Here is a 23,154-nt window from a genome sequence, read left to right as displayed (position 1 = left end):
TATATATATATATATATATATATATATATATATATATATATATATATATATACATATATATATACATATATATATATATATATATATATATATATATATATATATATATATATATATATATATATATATATATATACACACACTGTGTCAAAAAACTTTTTATCTACCCATTTTGTACATTGTTCAAATGTGATAACATTTTATTCAGCAAAGATATTATAAGAATAGTTTAAGCATAAAGATATTATAAGCATAATTTCAACGGAGTTATACCAATTAAATATTAAAGAAATATTGTACAAAAAGATTTTTTAAAGTAATGAATAACAAATAAAATATATAATCCTTCTTTTTTCATCTTGCTTCTCTTCCTCTCCCAACAATAGGAATCAGTTTTTTTTTAGAGCTGTGAGTGCTTCTACAATAATTCTTTTAAACTATTTATGTCTGTCTTTGGTCCTGCATAAATTGATAAACAAATTGTTCTGATAACATTTGTCAGTAACGAAAACATGTATATGTAAATGAAAACATTTGGAAATTCAAACATGTATATATAAATGAAAACATTAAAAAATTTATTGAAAAGTTACAGCAACTCGCATGCATGTCTGATGTTATGTATAAAAATTTTTATTAACAACTGTTAATAATTTTTATCAAATACTAAAATTGAAAATTAATATAAATATTATTTTTTTATTTTATTAAATGGATTAATAATGGTGCCATCAGTAAGGATTAATAATAGTGCTATCAGTAAGGATTAATAATAGTGCTATTAGGTAAGGATTAATAATAGCGTATCAGTAAGGATTAATAGTAGTGCTATCAGGTAAGGATTAATAATAGTGCCATCAGTTCATATATTTATATTTGAATATTTTAAATTTCAGATAAAGTAATATATAATGGATGAAAATCATCTTTTTGATTTTCCGATTCAAGAAAGTAATCTTCCAACACTTGAAAGTATTTTAAATGAGGATGATAACCTGTTTAATTTTAATGACTTTAATTCTGATATAAGCATTGGAATTTCAGAGGCTAATAGTAAAATAGATGATGGGACATACAGCTTAGCTAGTATAACTTTGCCACTTCCAAAATTAAATATTAATGATATATCAAAAAATAAAAAACCAAGAATTCATGGGTCAATTTTGCGTCATGTAATGTTAAAAAAAATTTCTTCACAAATGACAGATGCGTGTGATCGAAGAGATGCTGGTCTTCCATCATCAATAGCAGTTTCAAATATTATTGCTGTTGGAATGTCACATGGGCTGGTATTAGTGTTTGATCCATCTGATCAAGCTATGAAGTATGTGTTAGGTAGTAATGCTGATGGTTTGAATTATGGTGCTGTAACATCGCTTGGTATTTAATATAACTTTTTTTATTAATAATAATATTATTTGCATTTTTTGGTAGTTTATTTTAATGCTATTTTAACTATGCTAATACTAATTTTCACTCTTTATATTTTTTAATAATAATATTATTTTTATTTATATTATTATTATTTAATAATATTATGTCTAATGATAATATATTAATTAATAATATAAGTAGTAATAATAATTAATAATAATTACAATAATATTAATAATATTTTTATAAAAAAATTAGCATTGATATATATTTTTTATGTTGCAAAATGTTTATTTGTTTCAAAATAATGCTAAATAATGTTTTGAATCACTAAAATATTGTATACATATTGTATACAATAAGTATTCAATATTTTGATGATGATTATAATAATGGTTGTCGTTGTCATCAGCAAAAATGGTAATTATGATTTATTTATATCTCATTAGGAATTAACGTTGAATGCACACGCTTGTTATGTGGATATGCTCGTGGCGAAATTACAATGTGGGATTTATTAACAGGAAATTGCTTGCGTATTATAAAAGATGCCCATCCAGTTGGGTATGCTGTTCTTCACATACATTTCACTGATGACCCAACTCTTGCATTATTTAGTGACAGCAGTGGGTCTGTTTATAGTCTTAGCTTTAAACGATTGTTAATTAGAACTGCTGAATCCACCTGTTTCTTTTCAGGAAGTAAAGGTGAAGTATGTACCATACTTCCACTGCATATAAAATCAAACTTTAAAGATCACTTCAACAACTCTTCACTTTTGGCAATGGCAACTTTAACTAAACTGATTGTTGTAAATTTGAAACCAACACCAGCTGCAATATACACAAAAAAACTAACTGGACCAAGTGAATGTCTACCTTTATTAATTTGGAGTTTTATAATTTCAGAATTAGAAGATGAACAAAGAAATGTATATCCTGTTTTGATGTTTGGTCGTAACCAAACAATTATAGCCTTCAGAATATTCAAAGTAGACGAATTAATTTGCTTTGAAGAATTATATAGTATAAAATTAAATCATACCCTTGTAGCTATGTTTTGTTTAAATTCTAAAATTATTGTAACCATTGATAAATTTGAGTGTATACGGACAATTGATTTAAATACTCAAGAAGAGTTGGAGTGTTTAGATATAAGCAGCGTAAACTTAGTTTATGGAAGCAGTTACTTTAAATCATTAGCAACTGGTGGTAATGTTAGTCTGGCATTAAAAGCTGCTAGTAGTTATGCATGTTACCAATCAGCTCAAGTTTTTAACAGCCAATTAATTCTACTTGGATCAAAATCGATTCATTGTTTGACTATACGCTTTTGGAGAGATCGTTTAGATTTTTTCATTAAGCAAAATGATTATATTGAAGCTCTCCAGCTTGCACATTTATTTTTTGAAGGTAAAGGAAAGGCTGTTATTGGTCTAACCGGCAGCATTGAAGATAGAAAAAAAGTTGTTGGAGATGAAATTGTAAGTATTCTTCTTTTGTATCTTGATATGGCAATGACAGTAAACTGTCCTAAAACAAGCGATGGTAATTCTCTTTCTATTTATTTTCGAAGTTTAATACCAATCACAATAGAAAGCTGTTTGCTTACAGGAAATCTTGAGATTTTATTTAATGATATATATGAGCGGTTTGTTGATGATGAAATAGCAAGAGATGAATTTCTTGAAGGACTAGAACCTTATATATTGGATAATAAATTAACTTATCTTACTGCTATTGTTATACGTGATTTAATTGAGCATTATGAAAAATCTGGTAAATTAGAAAAGCTTGAAAAGTGTCTTGTTCATTTGGATTTAGCTAGTGTTGATATTGATTATCTAGTAAAGTTATGTTGGAATTATAATTTATATGACCTTCTAATAAATGTTTATAATAAGGGTTTAAAAGATTATCATACCCCTTTTGAGAAACTTATAAAATTAGTTCAAGAGTATTTACAAAATGGCAGTAATTCTGAAATGTATATCAGTTTAGGCAATAAAATTTTAGTTTACTTGAATTGTTGCTTAGCAGGCAATCAATATCCTATTGGCAAAATTGATGACAGCATTGTCAATGAAGTCAAAGAAAAGATTTTCAATTTGCTCACCAAAAAGAAATCCGAACTAAGATCTGAAAATTCTGAAATCTACCCTTATATTAGAACTCTTTTGCTATTTGATACTCGAGAATTTTTAAATGTTTTGTTCATTGCATTTGAAGAAAAAGAATTTGAAAGTAACAATCTAAATGTTGCTGCCAGTTTGTTATCAAAGCGTCAAAAAATTATTGATATTTTACTTGAGGTAATGCTTAAAGATAAAGTTTTCTCTCCGTTTCAATTAGGGTGTTTATTTACATTTATTGCTCGACAAATGGCAAAACAAGAAAACTCAATTCGCGTCAGTAAAAAGCTGTTTACACAGGTTATTTTTTTTGTAAATAATTTTTTAATTAAAAATATATTAAATAATAATAAAACAAGGATTGTGTTTGTGCAGTTTTGTGGCTTCTTTTTTTTCAGTTGATTTCTGCAGTCAAGGCTACTCATTTTTTTAATTAATTTTTTTTATTTTACTTTTTTTTTCAAGTTTATTATTTATGAAACTCTCAACCCTAAACTTTTTTAAAATTAAGGTATTGGAATTTTTGACAGATGTACACAATGAAAAGGAACATGATGAAAGAGAACAAGCATTAATTGAACTTTTTTCTGCAGGTGGACTTAATCAGTATGATGATGAGTATGTATTGGCTTTGGCTGTGTCAGCAAAATTTTATCGTGTTTGTGAGGTGAAGTTTTTTTTATTATAAAATACTTTTAAAATAAACAAATTTATATTCATGTATATATATATATATATATATATATATATATATATATATATATATATATATATATATATATATATATATATATATATATATATATATATACATACATGCATACATGCATACATGCATACATACATACATACATACATACATACATACATATATGTGTATATATATATACAGGTATATATATGTATATATATATATGTATATATATATATATATATATATATATATATATATGTATATATATGTATATATATATATATATTTATGTATGTATGTATGTATGTATGTATGTATGTATGTATGTATATGTATATATATACACATATATCTATGTATGCATCTATTAAGTACAGTACAATCTGTTTTATATGAATTTTATGAGGGAAAAAAATTTGAATTCGAGAAATAACATACATTGCTTCATTCTAAGTTGGTCTTGTAACAACATCAGAAACACACTCTTCATTTTTCTCCAGTTTCAAAATTTTTTAGAAACTGAAGAAAGATTACATGAAGAAGAGATTTAAGATGGATTACAGAAATAAAATTTATAGTTGCTTAAACATATGGATGACTTAGTGCCAAACCAGCCTATACAATGAATATGTTGAAATGAGATAATTAGATGCAAAGTTTTTAACAAAAGCCTAAAAACCAAAAAAAAAAAAATGTACAATTTTTTGTAAAAAAAATTTTTAGAGTTGCCCCCAAGAAATTTACAGGATCCCTAATATTTTGAAAAAAAGGTTTTCCAAAATTAGGTCTGGTACTCAAAAAATGGGAAATTATATAAAAGTCGAAAATAATAGGTGTAAAAACATATTAAAAATAAAAATATAACAAAATCATTTGCTAAAAAATATAATCTTTTTTGTACTAAAAAGGGAAAACTTTTTAATTTAAATTTAATAGTTCAGTAAATGAGCGATTTACAGCTCTGCACAAGATTCATTTTGAAACAGACCTGTCAATCTTTAGTTTACTGAACTATTAAATTTAAGTTAATAAATTTATTTTCCATTTTCAAAGATTATATTTTTTAGCAAATATTTTTGCTATATTTTATTTTCTACTTCTTAGTCATTACAAAATATTGTTATAAAGCATTGTTATTATGTCACAATATTATTATTAAACAGTGTTCAGACTACAAGAAATAGGAGGAAAAGTTGTGATTAAGTTCTCTAGTAGCAAGCAACATTGGTGCAATATTGGTACAATATTGCACCAATATTGTTGTACAATCTCAATGTTGGCTAAATATTGTTCAGAATATTGCGCCAATACAAAATGACAACATTTTGATAGCAAATACTGGTTTACATTATTGGCCATATATAAAGTGCAATATAATGCCAACATATTTTTTTATCATAATCAATAAAAAAATATTTAAATTAAAAAAAGGAGCACTCGGAGGAGGAATTGAACCCAGAACCCTGTTAGCCACGCCTCAAAATTAGACAACTATTTTGTCCACAAGACTACACTACTATATTGATGAGGAGAAAAATTAAAGGATTTAAACATTTTTATTTGCATACAAATATGGTTATGTAAACATTATTTGTTGTCAGATATATTGATGACATAACAAATGAAAATCAAATTTGAGGACTAGTTACTTGATGAAAAATTCTGGTCAAGTGCAAGAAAAGTTTATAAAAACTAGTAAAAATGCACCTTTTTCCACTTTTAGATATAAAACCAATTTTTTTAATGTAATAAAATCCATAAGAAAAATTTTTGTATGAAAAATTATTAATTTCGAAATTTTTATATAATTTTGTTTCTTTTGAGTACCAGGTTGTTGGTACCACTTTAGAAGAGCTTTTTTTTTACAATTTTTTTTTTATTCAAAACTTTTTTATTTCCAGTGTTATTTTATTATAAATAATACATTTAGAGGTATTGAAAGGCAATTTTTAAAAATGGTTGTTTTTCAGCCCTCCATTTAAAACATTACTCTGAGTAATGTTTTAAATAAATCGAGTGTTATAATTATTTAGTTTTTTACTATATATATATATATATATATATATATATATATATATATATATATATATATATATATATATATATATATATATATATATATATATATATATACATATATATATATATATATATATATATATATATATATATATATATATATATATATATATATATATATATATATATATATATATATATATATATATATATATACAGTCTGCACCAAACAAATAACACACACTATAAATATTATATATTTTATTCATTTTATACTATTTTAAACATTAAAAGATTTAAAAGTATTCATAATCAGAGAAGTAATAAGAAACATCGTTTTTGGCGCCAAATATTTTCCGATGTCAAAATATGTTAAAGCAATGATATTTTCTGGTGACTAGCGGATAGCACATGTCAGTCATTTAGCATTTGACTGTAACAGACGAATTGCTAATGCTAGGTAAGTGACACATATATTAATGTAGACCAAATGGTCATCATATGTTAACTAATCATATGGTCATCATATGGAACTAAGTTAAATGCTGAAGAAATCACTATGATCAAGGCATTCAAGGCTGCCCATGTATTAATGTCTGTAGTATCGAAAGATTTTGAAGGATTCTGTTACATATTTGAAAACAAAATCCAACCAATATGCTTCAAAATTAACCAAGCGTGACAAACATAACATACTAGAAGTGGCTTCAAACACTCTCTGTAGTGCCCGATTGATACACGCCCAGCTGGATATTGATTTGTCATTACGTACAATACAAAGTAGGTTACATAAAGCCAAACATCTGAGGTATTAGAAGTATATGTCAATGCCAGTGATGCAGAAACATATCATGAAGAAACCTATGGCGTATATGAACAAATATATGTCTTGTCTACCTGATTAAGGCTTAATTATTTGTTCTTATGAAAAGAAATTTAATCTTGATGGTCCAGACGGATATTAATATTATTGGCATGACTTACGAAAAGAGCCCTAGACTTTCTTGTCCAGACAAAATGGTGGTGGTGGCATCATGGTTTGGGGTGCATTTTCCAAGGCTGGATTATCTAAATTGAAGTTCTTAGAAGGGAAACAAACAGCTGAAGACTATATTATTACACTCTTTTATTACTTAATGCCATATGGGCATGCGTTATCTTGCATAAACACAAAACATGCGTTTGTCTTTATTCAAGATAACGCATTGGCATCAGATACATACAGCAAAGACCAAAATGAAATTTGTAACAGAATATGTTATCCAGTTGTTTGATCATCCAGTGCTGTCACCCAACTTGAATCCAATTGAAAACATCTTAGGGTTACTTGTCTTGTCATGTGTACGCAAATGGAAAACAAGACAGTAACCTCATGGAACTGAAAATGGCCATCCAGATGGAATGAAACAAAATCTCCAATCTTTGCTTCAAATGCTCATTTCCTCCATGCCTAAGTGTTGCATTCAGATTATTATGAAGAAAGGTAAGAAGAGTGACAAATAGATTCGTTTCTACGTCTTAGTAATCTCTAAAACCTGCTGAAATGGTGTGCGTGTTATTGGTTTGGCACATAATGTATTTTTAATTTTATTCATTTTTTTTTATTTTTTATACATGTTTTAAACAAAAACAAAAGCAATATTGTCCTTTATTTGTATTTTATTTCTTGTGTTAAATTGTGTTAAATATGTATTAATTTGTATTAATTAATTGTATTAATTTACTTGTATTAAATATGTATTAATTTGTTTAATTAATTGTATTAATTTACCTGTGTTAAATATGTATTAATTATTTAAATTTATTACTTTCGTACACCTATTTTTATTACTAAGTTATTGTATGTACTATTCGTTTGTATTACTAAGTTATTGTATGTGCTATTTGTTTTTTATTACTAAGTTATTGTATGTACTATTCGTTTGTATTACTAAGTTATTGTATGTACTATTCGTTTGTATTACTAAGTTATTGTATGTACTATTCGTTTTTTATTACTAAGTTATTGTATGTACTATTCGTTTTTTATTACTAAGTTATTGTATGTACTATTCGTTTGTATTACTAAGTTGTTGTATGTACTATGCGTTTTTTATTACTAAGTTATTGTATGTACTATTCGTTTTTTATTACTAAGTTATTGTATGTACTATTCGTTTTTTATTACTAAGTTATTGTATGTACTATTCGTTTGGCGCAAACTGCATATATTAGGAAGGGTGGAAAAACAACAGTTTTTTAAAATTGGCTTTCAATACCTAAAGTAATAAGTTTTTTTAAAGCTAGTACAGTGCTCTTGAAACCTTACTACCTGTCTACCCAAGAACCATTGAATTATTATACTTTCAAAAGCTAATTTAATATCATTTTTTTTTTATTTATTCATTTTTTTAAATGTTGTTGCTGCCCTTAATCCTATGACTCAAAAGCATGTACTTTCTGTAAACAAAAGTGTGTATCTATCGTGAACAAAAGCATGTACCTTTTGTGAACAAAGGTGTGTACCTTTTGTGAACAAAAGTGTGTTCCTTTTGTGAACAAAAGTGTGTACCTTTTGTGAACAAAAGCGTGTACCTTTTGTGAACCAAAGTGTGTTCCTTTTGTGAACAAAAGCGTGTACCTTTTGTGAACAAAAGTGTGTTCCTTTTATGAACAAAAGTTTGTTCCTTTTGTGAACAAAAGCATGTGCGTTGTATGAACAAGAGTGCTTTGTGAAATTGTAAGTATGGTAGAGTGCTAGAGTAGAAGAATATTTTGTAAAATTTAATTACATAAAAAGTATATACAGTTTTATTTATAATTTATATATAGTATTTTTTAATAATTAGACCTTATGATTTTATAAATAATTTTGAAGTTACATAAATAATTAATTAATCATTTCACTTTGTACTTTCACTCTTTTTCATATTTAATATTTTAATGTTTTTTTTTTCTCACTGTTTTCTGTTACATTATATTAACTAGATTATCTATAGCAAAAAGAAACAGTACCAAAACGTGTTATTTTGTTATTTGCGTGATCCAGCAAGACAAAACTTAGCATTTTTTTACATAGATGAGATGCTGTCCAACGATTCTTTTACTGACTTTGAAAAAGAAGAATTTTCTGTAGCAGTACTTGATTCTATGGACAAACTAGTGGAGATTAACAGCATAAAGTTTGCACGTCTCATTATTGCTCATTTTCCTTCCTCATTCAACAAAGTAGCAACAAACCTAAACAATCGTCCTGAAATTCAGTATATGTTTCTTAAAGGGGTGTTTCAAGATAAACCTGATTTAAAATCAAACAAAAAAAATAGTATAGATGTTAAATCAAGCATTCATGTGAAGTTTATATCATTGATGTGTCAGTATGAACCGCAATGTGTGTATAGGTAATACCTACTTTGTTTTTTAAATATTTATGTACACTGAACTTTTACTTTTAAAAAGTGTTTTTTCTTATTTTTATAGTAGTATTTATGTTAAAAACAACTATTTTAGATAAATAAAATAACAAAATGTTTTGAAAAAATACGGTTCATTGGATTTATAAATTTTTAGTAAATTGTAAACACAGATCGTTGGATTTATAAGTTTTGAGATATTTGCAAACACAGTTAATTGGATTTATAAGTTTTTAGATATTTGCAAAGCGCAGAAAACTATGATCTCCAAGAAGTTTTAACTATTGTTCAACAAGAAAAACTAGTAAATGCAGCATCATATTTGTTAGAGCGACTTGGTGATGTTCATGGTGCCTTTAAGGTGCTATGCGATGACTTATTCTCTAAAGTTCAAATATTAGACACTTGCTATCGAGAGGAGAATATGGAAGACAAGGTTAGTGTTTAAAGGCCTAGTAATAGTATGGACTAATAAATATACTTTAACGTTTTATTTTAACTTAAATTAGGAAAGTTGTAAATATCATAAAAAATAACGCCTTTTGATCTTCAATATTGTATCTTAAAAAAGATTGTTTCTTTTTTAAGGTAAAAAATGCACTAGTTGATGTAGATTTAGCTTTAAAAGATTCTATAAGCTTGTGTGAAAGAAATTCTGGAAAACTTGACAGTGATCAACGTGAAGCGTTATGGTTTCCTCTATTAGAGACAGTGATGGCGCCTCAGCGTCATATTGGTGTAAGACATGTTGCACTTTTTCTTTTTTTTTCTTTTTTTTAATTATGGTAAAAGAATTTTCAATTTTATAAATTTTTTTTATAGAACACCAGCTCAGCTCATTTTCTTGTGTTCAAAGAGTTAACAAAAGACGTGTTGACTAACATGATGGCTTACATATCTCTTCCAGCAATTCTTCAGAAAATTATGAGAGATCCTGCATATAATGCAGGAAAATTCGGCGAAATAAAAGAATTTATTCTCGGAATGTTAGATACTTATAACTATGAATTGACACTTCTAGAAACAACTAATAGTTTGCTGGGTAAAGATCTTTATAGCCAATATGAACAAGAAAAAAAAATTTTATCTCGGGGAATCAGGCCTTCACAATATATATGTATACTGTGTGCACGTGAGTTAAATAAAGACTATTTATCTGGTTTTAAAGCGATCTTATTTCGCTGTGGTCATGTGTACCACAACTCTTGTTTGCAAGGGTCAGTCGGTTTTGATCAGGAATTAGTGTGTGTTCAGTGTAATAAAGGAAGCATTGCAAGATCGAGAAATCACTGCCATCCGGAATATCCTAAAAATTTGTCACCAAAAAAGCCTCAAGGCAAAAACAAAACCGAGCAGGTTCACTTGAGTCAGCAGCAAATTGATGCTTTAAATATTTTAAACAGTCAGTCAAATGAATCTACGTTTTCTATTTTGAATAAAATTATTAACCAATCAAATCGCAACTTAAGTTCAAACATGCCTTATAATAAGAGTTTTATCGGTCAATCGTTAAGAAATACGGCAACCGTCTCTAAAAACGATACGTTTTCGCTGAAGTTATCACCTCCTTTTTAATAAGTTTTTTCTATCTTTTTTTATAATTGTTTTTAAATTACTTTTAATTTGTTTAATAAATGAAATCTTTCTAAATAAATTCAAAATACGTGTCTGTATTAAGCTAGTAATTGTGAAGGGGAGATGAAATAACTAGGGATAGATGGGACACAAGGAGGAAGATAAGGGGAGATGAAATAACTAGGGTTACATTGAAGACGGGAAAAGAGATAATACAATATATAATATAATACAATAATATTGTATTGTAATGTTTTTTTTCGGTATTGTATTGATGGGATGAAAAACAATTACAGTAACTATTTTATTGTTTTATGTTTTAACAATACAATAAAATCCCTCAACTATTATATTGTTTTAATGAAATCAAAATACAATAACTATTGTATTGTTTCAATAAAAGCAATTATAATAACTACTGTAGTGTATTACCGCTACTTATTAAGTCCAAAAGTATTTTAAAAAAATTTTTAAAGTATTTTGTATTTTAATGTATTTACATTCTTCCACCCATTTACTATTATTTGGGTAATGTCTAAACATAAGCGACTTTTTTTTTTTGTCTACAGACTAATTTAATAGTGCAATATTTTGAAATATTACTTATCACCTATCAGGACCGTACCGTAAAATTGTATAGTGAACTTGTTTTTGAAAAATGAGGCTGTTTAGAATACCAAGGAAATATTTATCTTGATTTTCTTGAAAAAAAATTCAGTGAAACTCCGGGTTCATAATGAGGGTAGCCGCACCCAACAACTAACACCCAAAAATAATTTACACGGTGTAATATAATATAGATAGAATACATAATAATAAGAAAATTCATACAAATTAATCTCATCTAAAACCTAATGCTAGAGTATTCTATACGAGTTGATCTCAGAAGTTGAAATCTACCTAGAGTTTTGAATATGTTGTGATGAACTATTGAAAGATTATGGTTAAAGGTAATCTTCACATAAATCTCAGTTTCTAAAATCAAAGTAAAAAATAAAAAGTTATCCCACTTTATTTAAAAACTACAAAGTTCTAAGTTATGCCTCTTAGTGAAGTAATTTGTAATAAAAATTTTTACTTTTTAATCCTATTTTGGTTTTCAGAGATAGTTGCCAAGGGAATCTTTAATCAGAAAACGGTTTTTGATGGCCTAAAGTAAAGCTTCGGTGGTGGTATCTTATATTGTTTTAAAAGTCCTAGAGCTTTTCTATAGGTTTTTTATATTATATTGTTGGTTACTTCAGTACCAAATACAATAACTTTCCTCGTAACCCGGGTTTATTAATAGATGACGTTTTTCATGAGGCTATTAAGTCTTGTATATAAGGCCATGCGTGTGTTTCTCTGAAAAAGAATTTCTTTGATGTCGAATTTCGGTTGGTGCTGAGCGTTTTTTTTTTCCGGTTGTTTTGGGATTACCATTTTGAATCGTTGACTTATTCGTCAATATTGCTCAGAACTATTAGTCATTTTTGGAATCTATATAAGTGTTGCAATTAAATTGCGCTACTTAATGTTCAGAACTGTTTCTGTAACTATCTGATACGGATAAGTAAATTTATGTCTGTTTTGGTAGTCTATTTATCATGGAGTTAAACCTAATTTTCAAACAGTGGCCCGAGGTACAATTTTAAAAAAAGTTTGTTGTATCTAGTCCCACTAACGTTTAGACCCTTCTACGTGACGGGCTTTATTTCATTTCAAGCCATTATACCTATATTAATACAAAGTAATTAGTATAGAGATGTAATCATATCAGTTTTACCATTTTTAGACAAGGCATTTAAAAAAAAAATTTTCTTAGTTTTTGTCAAAAAGAAGAAGTTATTAAGCGACGTAACCACTTCATGTGCTAAACAACTTTTAAAGATTTGACTAAGACAGTCTTGTGACCGTAAAGGAGATAGAAATGATCCCGAACGAGGAAGTGAGCGATCACGTCAAAAAAATCTCCAATATTCTATCGGCAATCAATTTCTATAATTATTTTAAAAAAAAATATAGTTCAAATGAAATATTAAAAAACACTTTAACCAAAGACTTTTTCTCAATTTTTATAATCAACAGGTCAATAAAGTAATCACCCAAGTGATTACTTTATTTTGATGTTGATTAAGTTTTTATTTTGATGTTGATTAAGTCGGATATTGGATTAACATATTTTAGACCTTGGATAAACATATCATTATAACATTAGCTAAACGTTGTTTTTAGTATTGTCCAATGAGGATTGGTCGGACCTTGCGTTAATGATCACTTCTGTTTGACCCAATGCATAATGACGATGTAAGTCAATGCATTGGGCCAACATTGGTCCAATTATTTCTTACTAGCTGGGAAGTAAGAAACATTTCTAATAATTATTGACGTCTTAAAAAATTAGTATATTTTATAGTATTAAAACGTTTTTTATGCTAAACCATGAATTAACATTCAACGTCTATGCTTTAAAAAAAGATTAACTGAAAATGTTATGTTTGATTTCAAGACTCAAAGTAAATTCAAGTAAATCGTGGTCAATGAAAGAGTAATTCAAATGTGCCTAAATTTTTTGGAAGCAAGTAGATATAATTGCTTTAACTAATAGGGTTTAAATTTTGTTTGAGTTGAGTTTTGCTTGAGTATGGCTTGAGTTGAGAGAATTGCTTCAAACCAATAGGGAAATGAGTAAATATATTTGTTTCAAACCGATAGGGTTTGGCTTGAAACAATTTTTACTCATTTTGTTTACTCATTTCCTTATTGGTTTGAATCAATAAAAAAGTTTTTACTTACATCTACTATTGATGGCACGTTCTTAATAAAGTACCATTAATAGTAAAAGGAATGTTTGACTGGTTTTTTCAAAAAAGCATAAAACCTTGACATGCATTGAAGTAAAATGCGGCATATTCGTCGAGCAGTAATTTGGAAATTCATAAAAATAAGACTCATAGTGTTCTCACTTGTATAATGTAACATATCATACTACGACTATAATTGAGGCGTTATTTCAAGCAAAATCAGACTAGCATTAGCCTTAACATATGGGTTTTCAACTATAAATGTTTGCCAAAGTGATTTTTAATTGGAAAAAACTAATTTTATAAAATTAATAAAATCTTAAAGTTATTAAATATATTTTATATTGATTATGTTGATTGGCTGTTTTATATTTATTGGCTGTTTTATATTGATTATATTGATTGGTTTTAACAGAATAATTGCTAAAAGCTCGATTTTAATATGAAACTTTTTTTTGTTTGTTTTAGTTTTCATATTTTCAAATAAAATTTATTTAAATTTTTTTATTTTTGTTAAATAATGTTTGTTTTTGTAGTTTCTATCGCATGCAAAAAACAAAAATAAAAAAATAAAAAAATAAAATTTCTAAAAAATAATAAAGTTGTTTGATTGGTTTGATCCGCTGTCAAGGGTCATCCAAAAAGTACGTACGCTTTAATTTCGGCCCTTTCCTTCCCCCCCCCTCTCCCCCACCTCCACATTTTGCTTTTTTGAGTACCCTCTACCTCCCTAAAAGTACCTACGCTTTTAACCTACCTACTTAATATTTTATGATATTTTTTTTAATTTAGTGTCACCTTACTTTATTAATTGACCCCTGCCCCCATCTCATATACCCTATTTGCAGACCTTCTCTCCCCCATCCAAGCGTACGCACTTTATGGACGATCTCTAATCAATAAAATTATATAAAAATCTTTTTTAATATTTTACTTTTTGGGACTATTTTTTGCGTCACCGAAATAACTGAATTTAATTCAAACTAACAAAATTTTGTCAATTACCTTCCATTTAGACCAGTGGTTCCCATCCTTTTCTAACCCGTTCCCCAAATTATATATCATAAAATCTTCACGGATACCTTTGCTTTTAAAAGGTGAACATTTTAATGTAATTTTTATTCATTAGGATAATATTTTATATAAAGTATTTTTGAATAAACTAGACTATCAATGACACAAAAATACTTTATCTTATAATTAATGTATTATACAAAAATAAGTCAATGTGAATTCTGATACTGCTTACCAGCAATTAATATCTGAAAATTGTGTTTAGTTTTTGATAGAGCTCATCTAATATCTGCATCGATATCAAGTCTATTTCTTCTTTTAGTTTTAAAAGACACCATGGCTGAAAACCCGGCTTCACATAAATAAGATGTTGAAAAAGGAATAAGGGCTTTAACGTCAATTAATGAAAATTCCTCATTTTCAACCAGAAGTTATTTAATGGTCTTCTTTGAAGTAATCCTTAGCCGCAGTACCATTCTTTAGCTTTAAAAATTCTTCTTGTGCCTCCTCTTTCACATTTTTCACATCACAGGAAAATGGTGATATAATAACTTCACTACTTAAAAGGTTCATATCAGGAAAATAGTTAGCAAATTCATTAATCAAATTTAATCTAGGTTACAAACTATTTTTGTCTTTATAATTTCGGTAAGCATGTTATTTCCAATTATGCTATTTAAATTTTGAAACATGATCAAATTTCCATTATTAATTCTAATCTTATACAGCTTGAGCTTCTCAATAAATGTCTTCTGTTTATCCAAGTGTGTAATGATAATAGCATTTTTGCCTTGAAGTTGCAAGTTTAACTTATTAAAATAACCTACAATGTCCCCAAGATAAGCAGTTGTTACTTCAAAATTTTTAAGTTCAAAATATTCTATCAGTCCACTTTTCATTTGACATAAAAATTCTTTCTCTTCATTTCTAAGCTTGAAAAATCTTCCGAAAAAATTTCCAGCCATTGCACTGAAGCAAAAAACAATAACTTAATGTGTTCAACAGATAACCATCGCATTGAAGTATAAAACAATAGCTTATTGTGTTCAGCATCTAGGTCAGAGCAAAGTTTTATAAAAAGTTGAAAAGAACAGAAGATTTTATATGATTAACCAACTTGACAAATTGATTAAATACAATTTTCAAATTTACTGGTAAAGTTTTAATTGCCAAAGCATTTCTATGAATAAAATAGTGTACACCAACTAAATTTGGAGCAATCTCTTTCACCCTAGCCTGCAATCCAGACTTACAATCTACCATGGCTGGAGCTCCATTAATAGTAATTCCAAATAAATATTTCTATTGTAACTTATTGTCATTGAAAAACAGTTTTTAAATTTCCATAATATCAGGTTATTGTTTCATAGAAAGAAGTGAACAAAAATTCTTCCTTGAATTTGTTATTGTAAATATGCCTACAAAATACAACTAGTTTTGAATTGAATTCATATCTGTGGACTGTAGTAGATTATTCCCACCTGATATAAACCTGAATTATTCCATCCCCTTATAAAAAACTCAAAACGAGATTTCGCTTTTCGGGTTATAAGTTATAATCCAATCTCGTTTTGAGTTTTTCATAGAGGATGGGATAATTCAGGCAGTGGAAATAATCTACTACAGGACTCATCCAACTGAATAAAAAAAATGGTGATTCTTAAATTTCATCAATAACATTTTCTTTAATATTTTATGAAATGTCACTTAGTCTTTGTTTGGCAGTAGTATTTGATAAAGATATATTATCTATTTTCTTTACAACTTCTTCTCCAAATCTAACATTTTTTTTTTTAATTTTATTCAAGTGCCCCAAGAAATCCTTTTGTTCTTATCACAGAGAACCGCAGATGAGCATTTAATTGCATGTTCACGCCTCTTTCCTAACCAATATCGCAAAACTTGCCCAGAGTAGGGTTTGAACCACGGATCCTTTGTTTCTGAGGCAAGTGCGCTACCGCTACGCTGCTCAATCTAACGGATTCTTTTGTACATGGAATTATAACTTCTTCAGCCAACGTGTGAGCCTTTTTGCTCAGTGCTATTATGTATGAAACCTTGTAAGATGCTTCCACTATATTTTATTGAGTTTGGTGAATAATCCCAGTTTTATCCAACTTACATCTTTTCAGTGATTCAATTTTCCTTTAAAAAAATCAGTATCTTTTGTTTGAAGATTAGGATGGCACTTATTCAATTGAACAGCAAGCTTTGAGGGTTTCATATTGTCATTTCCTAATACTTTATAACAACTAACACATTGTGGGTAGCTTTAATGGTTTCTTTAAGCATATCTCACATAAAACTATATCTCATATATTAAGCTGAATATGACCTTTTTTTACTTTTAGACATCTAAAGTATTTAAAAAATAATATAAAGCATCTATGATCACATTATATAAAGCATCTATAATGTGAGTATTCATTTGAGATAAGAGTAGTATATTATCGAATATTCATAGAGTATAACACAAATTACTTTCAAAAAAATCAGTTTGGAAAAATATTTTTACCATAAGATGAGATTAATTTAAAATTTACGGATGAAAGAATATTATATAGCAATGATTACTTCGTAGTGGTCCGCAAGTCTTCGACGGTTAACGTCGGTTAACTGTCGAAGGTTGACCGATTTTTCAATTGGTTAACACAGATTTTGTGTAACGAATTGGTTTACACCAATTTGTTAACATAAAATCTGGACACAAAATTTCGAATTGGTTAACACAGATTTTGAAAAAAAAAACAGAAAAAAAAACATAAAAATTAAAATTCACAAACCGAATAAATATTTAGAATTTACGTTTACCTTGTGGTCCGCCTAAAAATTTCTCATGGACCCCCAGGGGTCCATGGACCACCGGTTGGGGACCACTGATTTAGACCGAAAGAGATTTAACAAACATAATGACAAGAACACGCGTCCAAAGGTTTGTTATGTGAAACTAGTTTTCGGAATGATTACTCAAAATAGGTTTTGTATTTAAATGAAAAAATTATAGATTTTTTATACTTTACCAAAATTTTTATTAAACAATCTCACATAGATAAAAAAAAAGACAGATTAGTCAAATCTCGTTAACAATTTCCTTTAACTTTTAAAACTTTTTTGTAATTATATGTTTAAAAATTTTGAAAAGCTTTTTTCTTCAAAATGTTATTTTGTGTTTATCGTTAAAAACCTCGAAAAAAATAAGTAACGTGTAAATACGTTATCGATTTTCAGTAAATATTAATTAGTTTTTTAAGTCAATTTTTTTTTCTTTATTCATAAATTTGTTCAATGAAGCAGATAATCAATTAAAACAGTGTTTATCGTTATGCCCAAAAGTTTAGCGTTAATGAATGACAACGGCAGTTTTGCTAACGACAATACCAAAGCGACTGCTATAAATAAAGTTTTGTTTCCGTTAAAAGTCTTTTGATGTTTATTCATTTTGCAAAAATTTTTGACTTAAGAGTAAAAAAAGCATCTTGTATGAAATCCTATTTTACACTTTACAAAAATTAATGACATTTTGAATTGGGAAACATGCAATTATTTTTTTAAATAGCAAAGATTTTAGAGATGTACGGAGCATTCGTCTACCTTTACATTGGCTGTTCATGTATGGGTAGGAATAAATATCTTGTTTACTTGTTTATTTATCGTATTTGTTGTTAAAAAAAAATTTGAATTCACTTCAACTTTTTACTTTCATCAGTGAAAAAAAATTTTTTTTTTTAACACGATATTTGTTTATTTTATCGTAAAGTACAATTTTTCAATGGCTTTGATTATAGTATCGAGTCTGCCTATAAAGTCACTAAAACGTCATCTGAACAAAGATCCTTTGGTAATTAATCAACGTCGTGATGTAATGACTGATGTAATTAGTAAATTTGCATCATCTGGACATAAACAATATGGAAAACTTATAGGGGCTGAGCCTACAATAGATTATTTTAACAATGGTGCATCCTGGGCTAGTTATATAAGCTCACCTATTCATTCAAAACACTATCCAACAGTACATGATAAAAACCGCGTTACACAGTTAGGGTACGACGATCAGTATGGTGTCAACTCGGAGAGTACTTCTGATAATTTTGTTCATACGGAAAATTATAATGATGAGTTTAAAACAGGAGATAACTCATTGTCAAAATTCATATCAACTCCTGTGTTCGACGACCATGTAACATTTAAAACTCATTTGGGAAAACATAACACATACCCGTTGCATTCTCCACAAAGCGACGAAGTAGAATTTCACAATTCCAGAAATTTGTTTGAAAATTTGAAATCCATAATGACTCCGCTTAAATACCCTTCTGATATTGAACTGAGACCTATACACATAAACGTGGGAGTGAAACCAATTCATATTGTGGCAGAGGATAAAGGAAATCTTCGCAGTAAAAATAGATACCATGTTATCAGAGAACATTTACCTAAAAATAGCGAATTGAAATACAGAAACCACCCTGCTAAGAAATCAAATAATAAAGATTTCCAAGAAAGTGAGGATGATCACGACAATGATAGTGATGGGTATTTTAAGCCACCTACATTCGATTTTAATGAGGATCGAGAACCATTTCATGAAGACTTTGATGATATTTCAAACGAACAACTCCATAAAGTTTTAGAACCCAATCAAAAACCTACGGAATTTAGTATGAAAAACCATAATCACAAATTTCGTAACCCATTTGAAAACCCACCACCACCTATTTACGAAGAGGAAAAAACCGATTGGAGATTTGAGGGTGGACGTCACATCAACCGAAACAACGGTCTCTTTGAATATAATAAGCCAGATTTTTTTAAGCATAATTCTAAAGAAAAGGTGCATATAGATAGAAACCAGATTCAAAACCGTCTAAATGTTGCTAATCAAATGTTGAGTGTTTTGCCAGCAAATGCTATTGAAAAACTTGTTCTCTTTAATAAAAAAACAAAAGACCTTCCTGTTCCAGAAATCGTACTTTCAACCTCTCTAAATACTGAATAAACTCTCAAGAAAGTTGTTTGTAATTTAACAGGCATAATACAGTTTACGTTAAATCACTAATTGTGCTTTGACTAAGTACTTATAAAGAATGTAATGGGTTTATACGAAAACTCTTTGAAAAGGAAGCAATTTAAAAAACACAAATTAACCCTAATAAAAGCAAACATAAATTTAAAAAAATTTGATCATAAGACTAAAAATGCAAATCAAAAGATGAGGCTATAATTAGAAATTTACAAAACTGAACGTTTTGTAAATTTCTTATGATAGCTTTGTTATTTAATTGCGTTTAAATATACTTATAAATACAATTTATATATAAACATTTATAAATGCAGTTTCAAAATAAATATAATAATAACAAAAAAAAATGCTATATAAGTAATATAAAATTTTTAATTTGTAATATTTTAATATTATTTTTAGTATTTTTATAATTACACGGACTAATAAGTAAATTAAGAAACATGCTTTCACTATGATGTCAGTTAAATGATTTCAGCAATTTTATAACACGAAATACGCTTATATGTGCGCGCACAGTATCGTTATGTCTGCGCAAAATAAACTTTACTATTAAACCATCAAACTTATAAATCAAATCATTTTATTGTGCATAATAATAGCAAGTTTTAGTTTACTAATAGTACGTTAGTTGATTTATTTTGTTTACCAGGCCGGCATCACTTCAATGAAGTAAAACGATGCCATCAAAGTATTCCTCTTTTCTATTTTGCCAATATAAGGTAAACTCACAAAAAGTAGTATACACCAATACATTTTAATTCCCACCATTTTCATTTCTTTTGATGTATTAATAATAGAAAAGAAGACATCTTTGTATAGGTTAAGTTTATATTTTAATCTAATAACTCATTGTCCATATTCAAATCAACTCCTGTGTTTAACGATCGATATATATATATATATATCATTTTTTTTATATTTTTTTAGGAGCTCCCAGAAGTCCTTACGGTCTTATCACAGAGCACCGTGAGAAGCATTTAACTAGAAGTTCACGCCTCTTTGTCGCTAATTGAACCCGGGACTTCTGGGTTCTGAGCCAGAACTCTAACCAATGCGCCACGGCTGCTCAAATATATATATATATATATATATATATATATATATATATATATATATATATATATATATATATATATATATATATATATATATATATATATATATATATATATATATATATATATATATATATATATATGTAAATTATGTTAGTGTATTTTACAAATAGAATGCTCAATGTTCTTAAAGAACAGTGCAATAATAAATTAGTAAAAAACACTTATCTTACTTTTATCTTCTACTTTAAGTTTCACCATTGCTGGATCATCAGGAAGAGTTCTTCTGAACTCTTCCTGATGATCCAGCAATGGTGAACTTAAAGTAGAAGATAAAAGTTAGATAAGTGTTTTTTACTAATTTATATATACATATATATATATATATATATATATATATATATATATATATATATATTATATATATATGTATATATATATATATATATATGTATATATATATTGATATTTATATTATTTACTTTTAATAACTGTTTATTTTTACACCTATCTCTTAAATATACCTACTTAACTACCTACTTACTACCTAATTAATATTACACACTTACTTACCTACTTATAACCTTCTTATTACACACTTACTACCAAGTTACATACTATCTACTTACTACCTACTTACTAACCACCAACTTACTATTTACTTACTATCTATTTACCATCTACTTACTTACTACCTACATACTCAATACCTACCAACTACCTACTTGCCACCTATTTACTACCTATTTGCAAGCTACTTAGTAAAAAAAATGATTTTATTTGCATTAATTAGTGTATTAATTATTTTAGTATAATGTAATAATAAAATACACCTTAAAAACTTTTTATCATATGAACTTTGGCTAAATCAGACAATAAAATTTTTTTTATTAGTAGTAATATAAAAAAAAAATGAAAAGAAAACTTTATATATGTCTTTTAATTTAAAAAATCATTTGGCTTGAAACATTTTATGAAACAATGTAATTTTATACGCAAAAGTCTACTTTTACCTTAAAAAAAGATAATAATATGTAAAGATTCAGGTGGTGCAAAAGGGATGTAACCTAAAGCTAAAGAATGTAAACTAGGAATGCACTATTTCGGGATGGTTTTTTGAAACGCGCGTTTCTACGTCTAATGTCTAGAAATTTGACGAAATCAGCTTTAATAGTAATCAAACCAATGGTGATCAAATAATCAAACAATTCTCTGCAAACGTGGTTCCAAGCATCCTTCCAAAATAACTGTAAACTATGAAAAAATAATTTACACTGTAGATAACTGCGTAAATGCTGCTGGAGTTGCAACTCAATCGTTATAGTTTTGAGGTCAAACAATTTTGTAGTAAAGTAGTGTACAGAAAGGCCTTAAAAATGCAAAATATCTAAATTAATTGTCAGGTCGAACGGAACAAAAACAACTCATCCAATAGATGACTAAAATAATGAAGATACCAGGTTACTCTTCATATTTAAAACCTCGTCAAGTTCATATGCCTACCGGCTCATTCATCGCATATTCTTAAACCTTTTGATGTTGGCGTATATAGCCATGGTAAAAAATTTGGTGCCAAATATTAGACAAGTATTACATCAACTTACTATGCAGCAATTTATCTAAACTATTTTTGTTCAGCTTCAACCAAAACTCTTTGATTCCCGTAAATGTTTCACGCGTCTTTAAATTACTACAGGATTTAAAACACAAGCTTATTTCCGCTAGACATAAACAATATCTAAATTGTAAATTGCAGAAATATTTCAATCACCCAAACGTGCTCAATATTTATAGTTGTTCACACTTCATAGTTGTTCACACTTCTGTTTTATATGTCACAAGTTTAACCACCTCTAACTTAACTACGCTAATCTACCGAACCACTAATAGCAACTTATCCACACACGCCAATCTCAATCAATCAGTTTTTGTAATCAGCATTTAATCAGTAACTGTGACAAATCCAAAAGCAAATGTTGATCTAATTTAAACTGCTGCTCAAGAAAACAGAGTTGCTCTAGAAATTACATTAAAAGAACAATTACGAGTCAATCATGTTTACATTACAAAGCAAAAAAAAAATGCCAGATT

At 27.8% G+C, this 23,154-nt stretch overlaps 3 protein-coding genes across 3 annotated transcripts; 2 read left to right on the top strand and 1 right to left on the bottom strand.

Moving 5' to 3' along the window:
• Window positions 1–892: 892 nt before the first annotated feature.
• Window positions 893–11,487, top strand: LOC100212863 (vacuolar protein sorting-associated protein 8 homolog). Its single transcript, XM_065790846.1, has 7 exons — window positions 893–1,380; window positions 1,824–3,805; window positions 4,017–4,172; window positions 9,186–9,598; window positions 9,848–10,046; window positions 10,199–10,348; window positions 10,433–11,487. Exons 1-7 carry the CDS (start codon window positions 912–914, stop codon window positions 11,183–11,185), a joined length of 4,122 nt encoding a protein of 1,373 aa, XP_065646918.1. The 5' UTR covers window positions 893–911; the 3' UTR covers window positions 11,186–11,487.
• Window positions 11,488–15,417: 3,930 nt separating this feature from the next.
• LOC136076059 (protein FAM200B-like) lies at window positions 15,418–16,245 on the bottom strand. The gene is made up of 3 exons (XM_065789524.1): window positions 16,100–16,245; window positions 15,709–15,951; window positions 15,418–15,595 (listed from the first exon to the last, which is right to left on the bottom strand). The coding sequence occupies exons 1-3, from the start codon at window positions 16,243–16,245 to the stop codon at window positions 15,418–15,420; spliced, it is 567 nt and encodes a 188-aa protein (XP_065645596.1).
• A 2,092-nt stretch (window positions 16,246–18,337) lies between these two features.
• LOC105843582 (uncharacterized) lies at window positions 18,338–20,037 on the top strand. Its single transcript, XM_065790845.1, has 2 exons — window positions 18,338–18,598; window positions 18,768–20,037. The coding sequence occupies exons 1-2, from the start codon at window positions 18,553–18,555 to the stop codon at window positions 19,979–19,981; spliced, it is 1,260 nt and encodes a 419-aa protein (XP_065646917.1). The 5' UTR covers window positions 18,338–18,552; the 3' UTR covers window positions 19,982–20,037.
• Window positions 20,038–23,154: the final 3,117 nt, after the last annotated feature.

This window comes from Hydra vulgaris, chromosome 02 (assembly GCF_038396675.1).
Source record: "Hydra vulgaris chromosome 02, alternate assembly HydraT2T_AEP".
Classification (NCBI taxonomy): domain Eukaryota; kingdom Metazoa; phylum Cnidaria; class Hydrozoa; order Anthoathecata; family Hydridae; genus Hydra; species Hydra vulgaris.
This window is presented reverse-complemented; position numbering and strand designations above follow the sequence as displayed.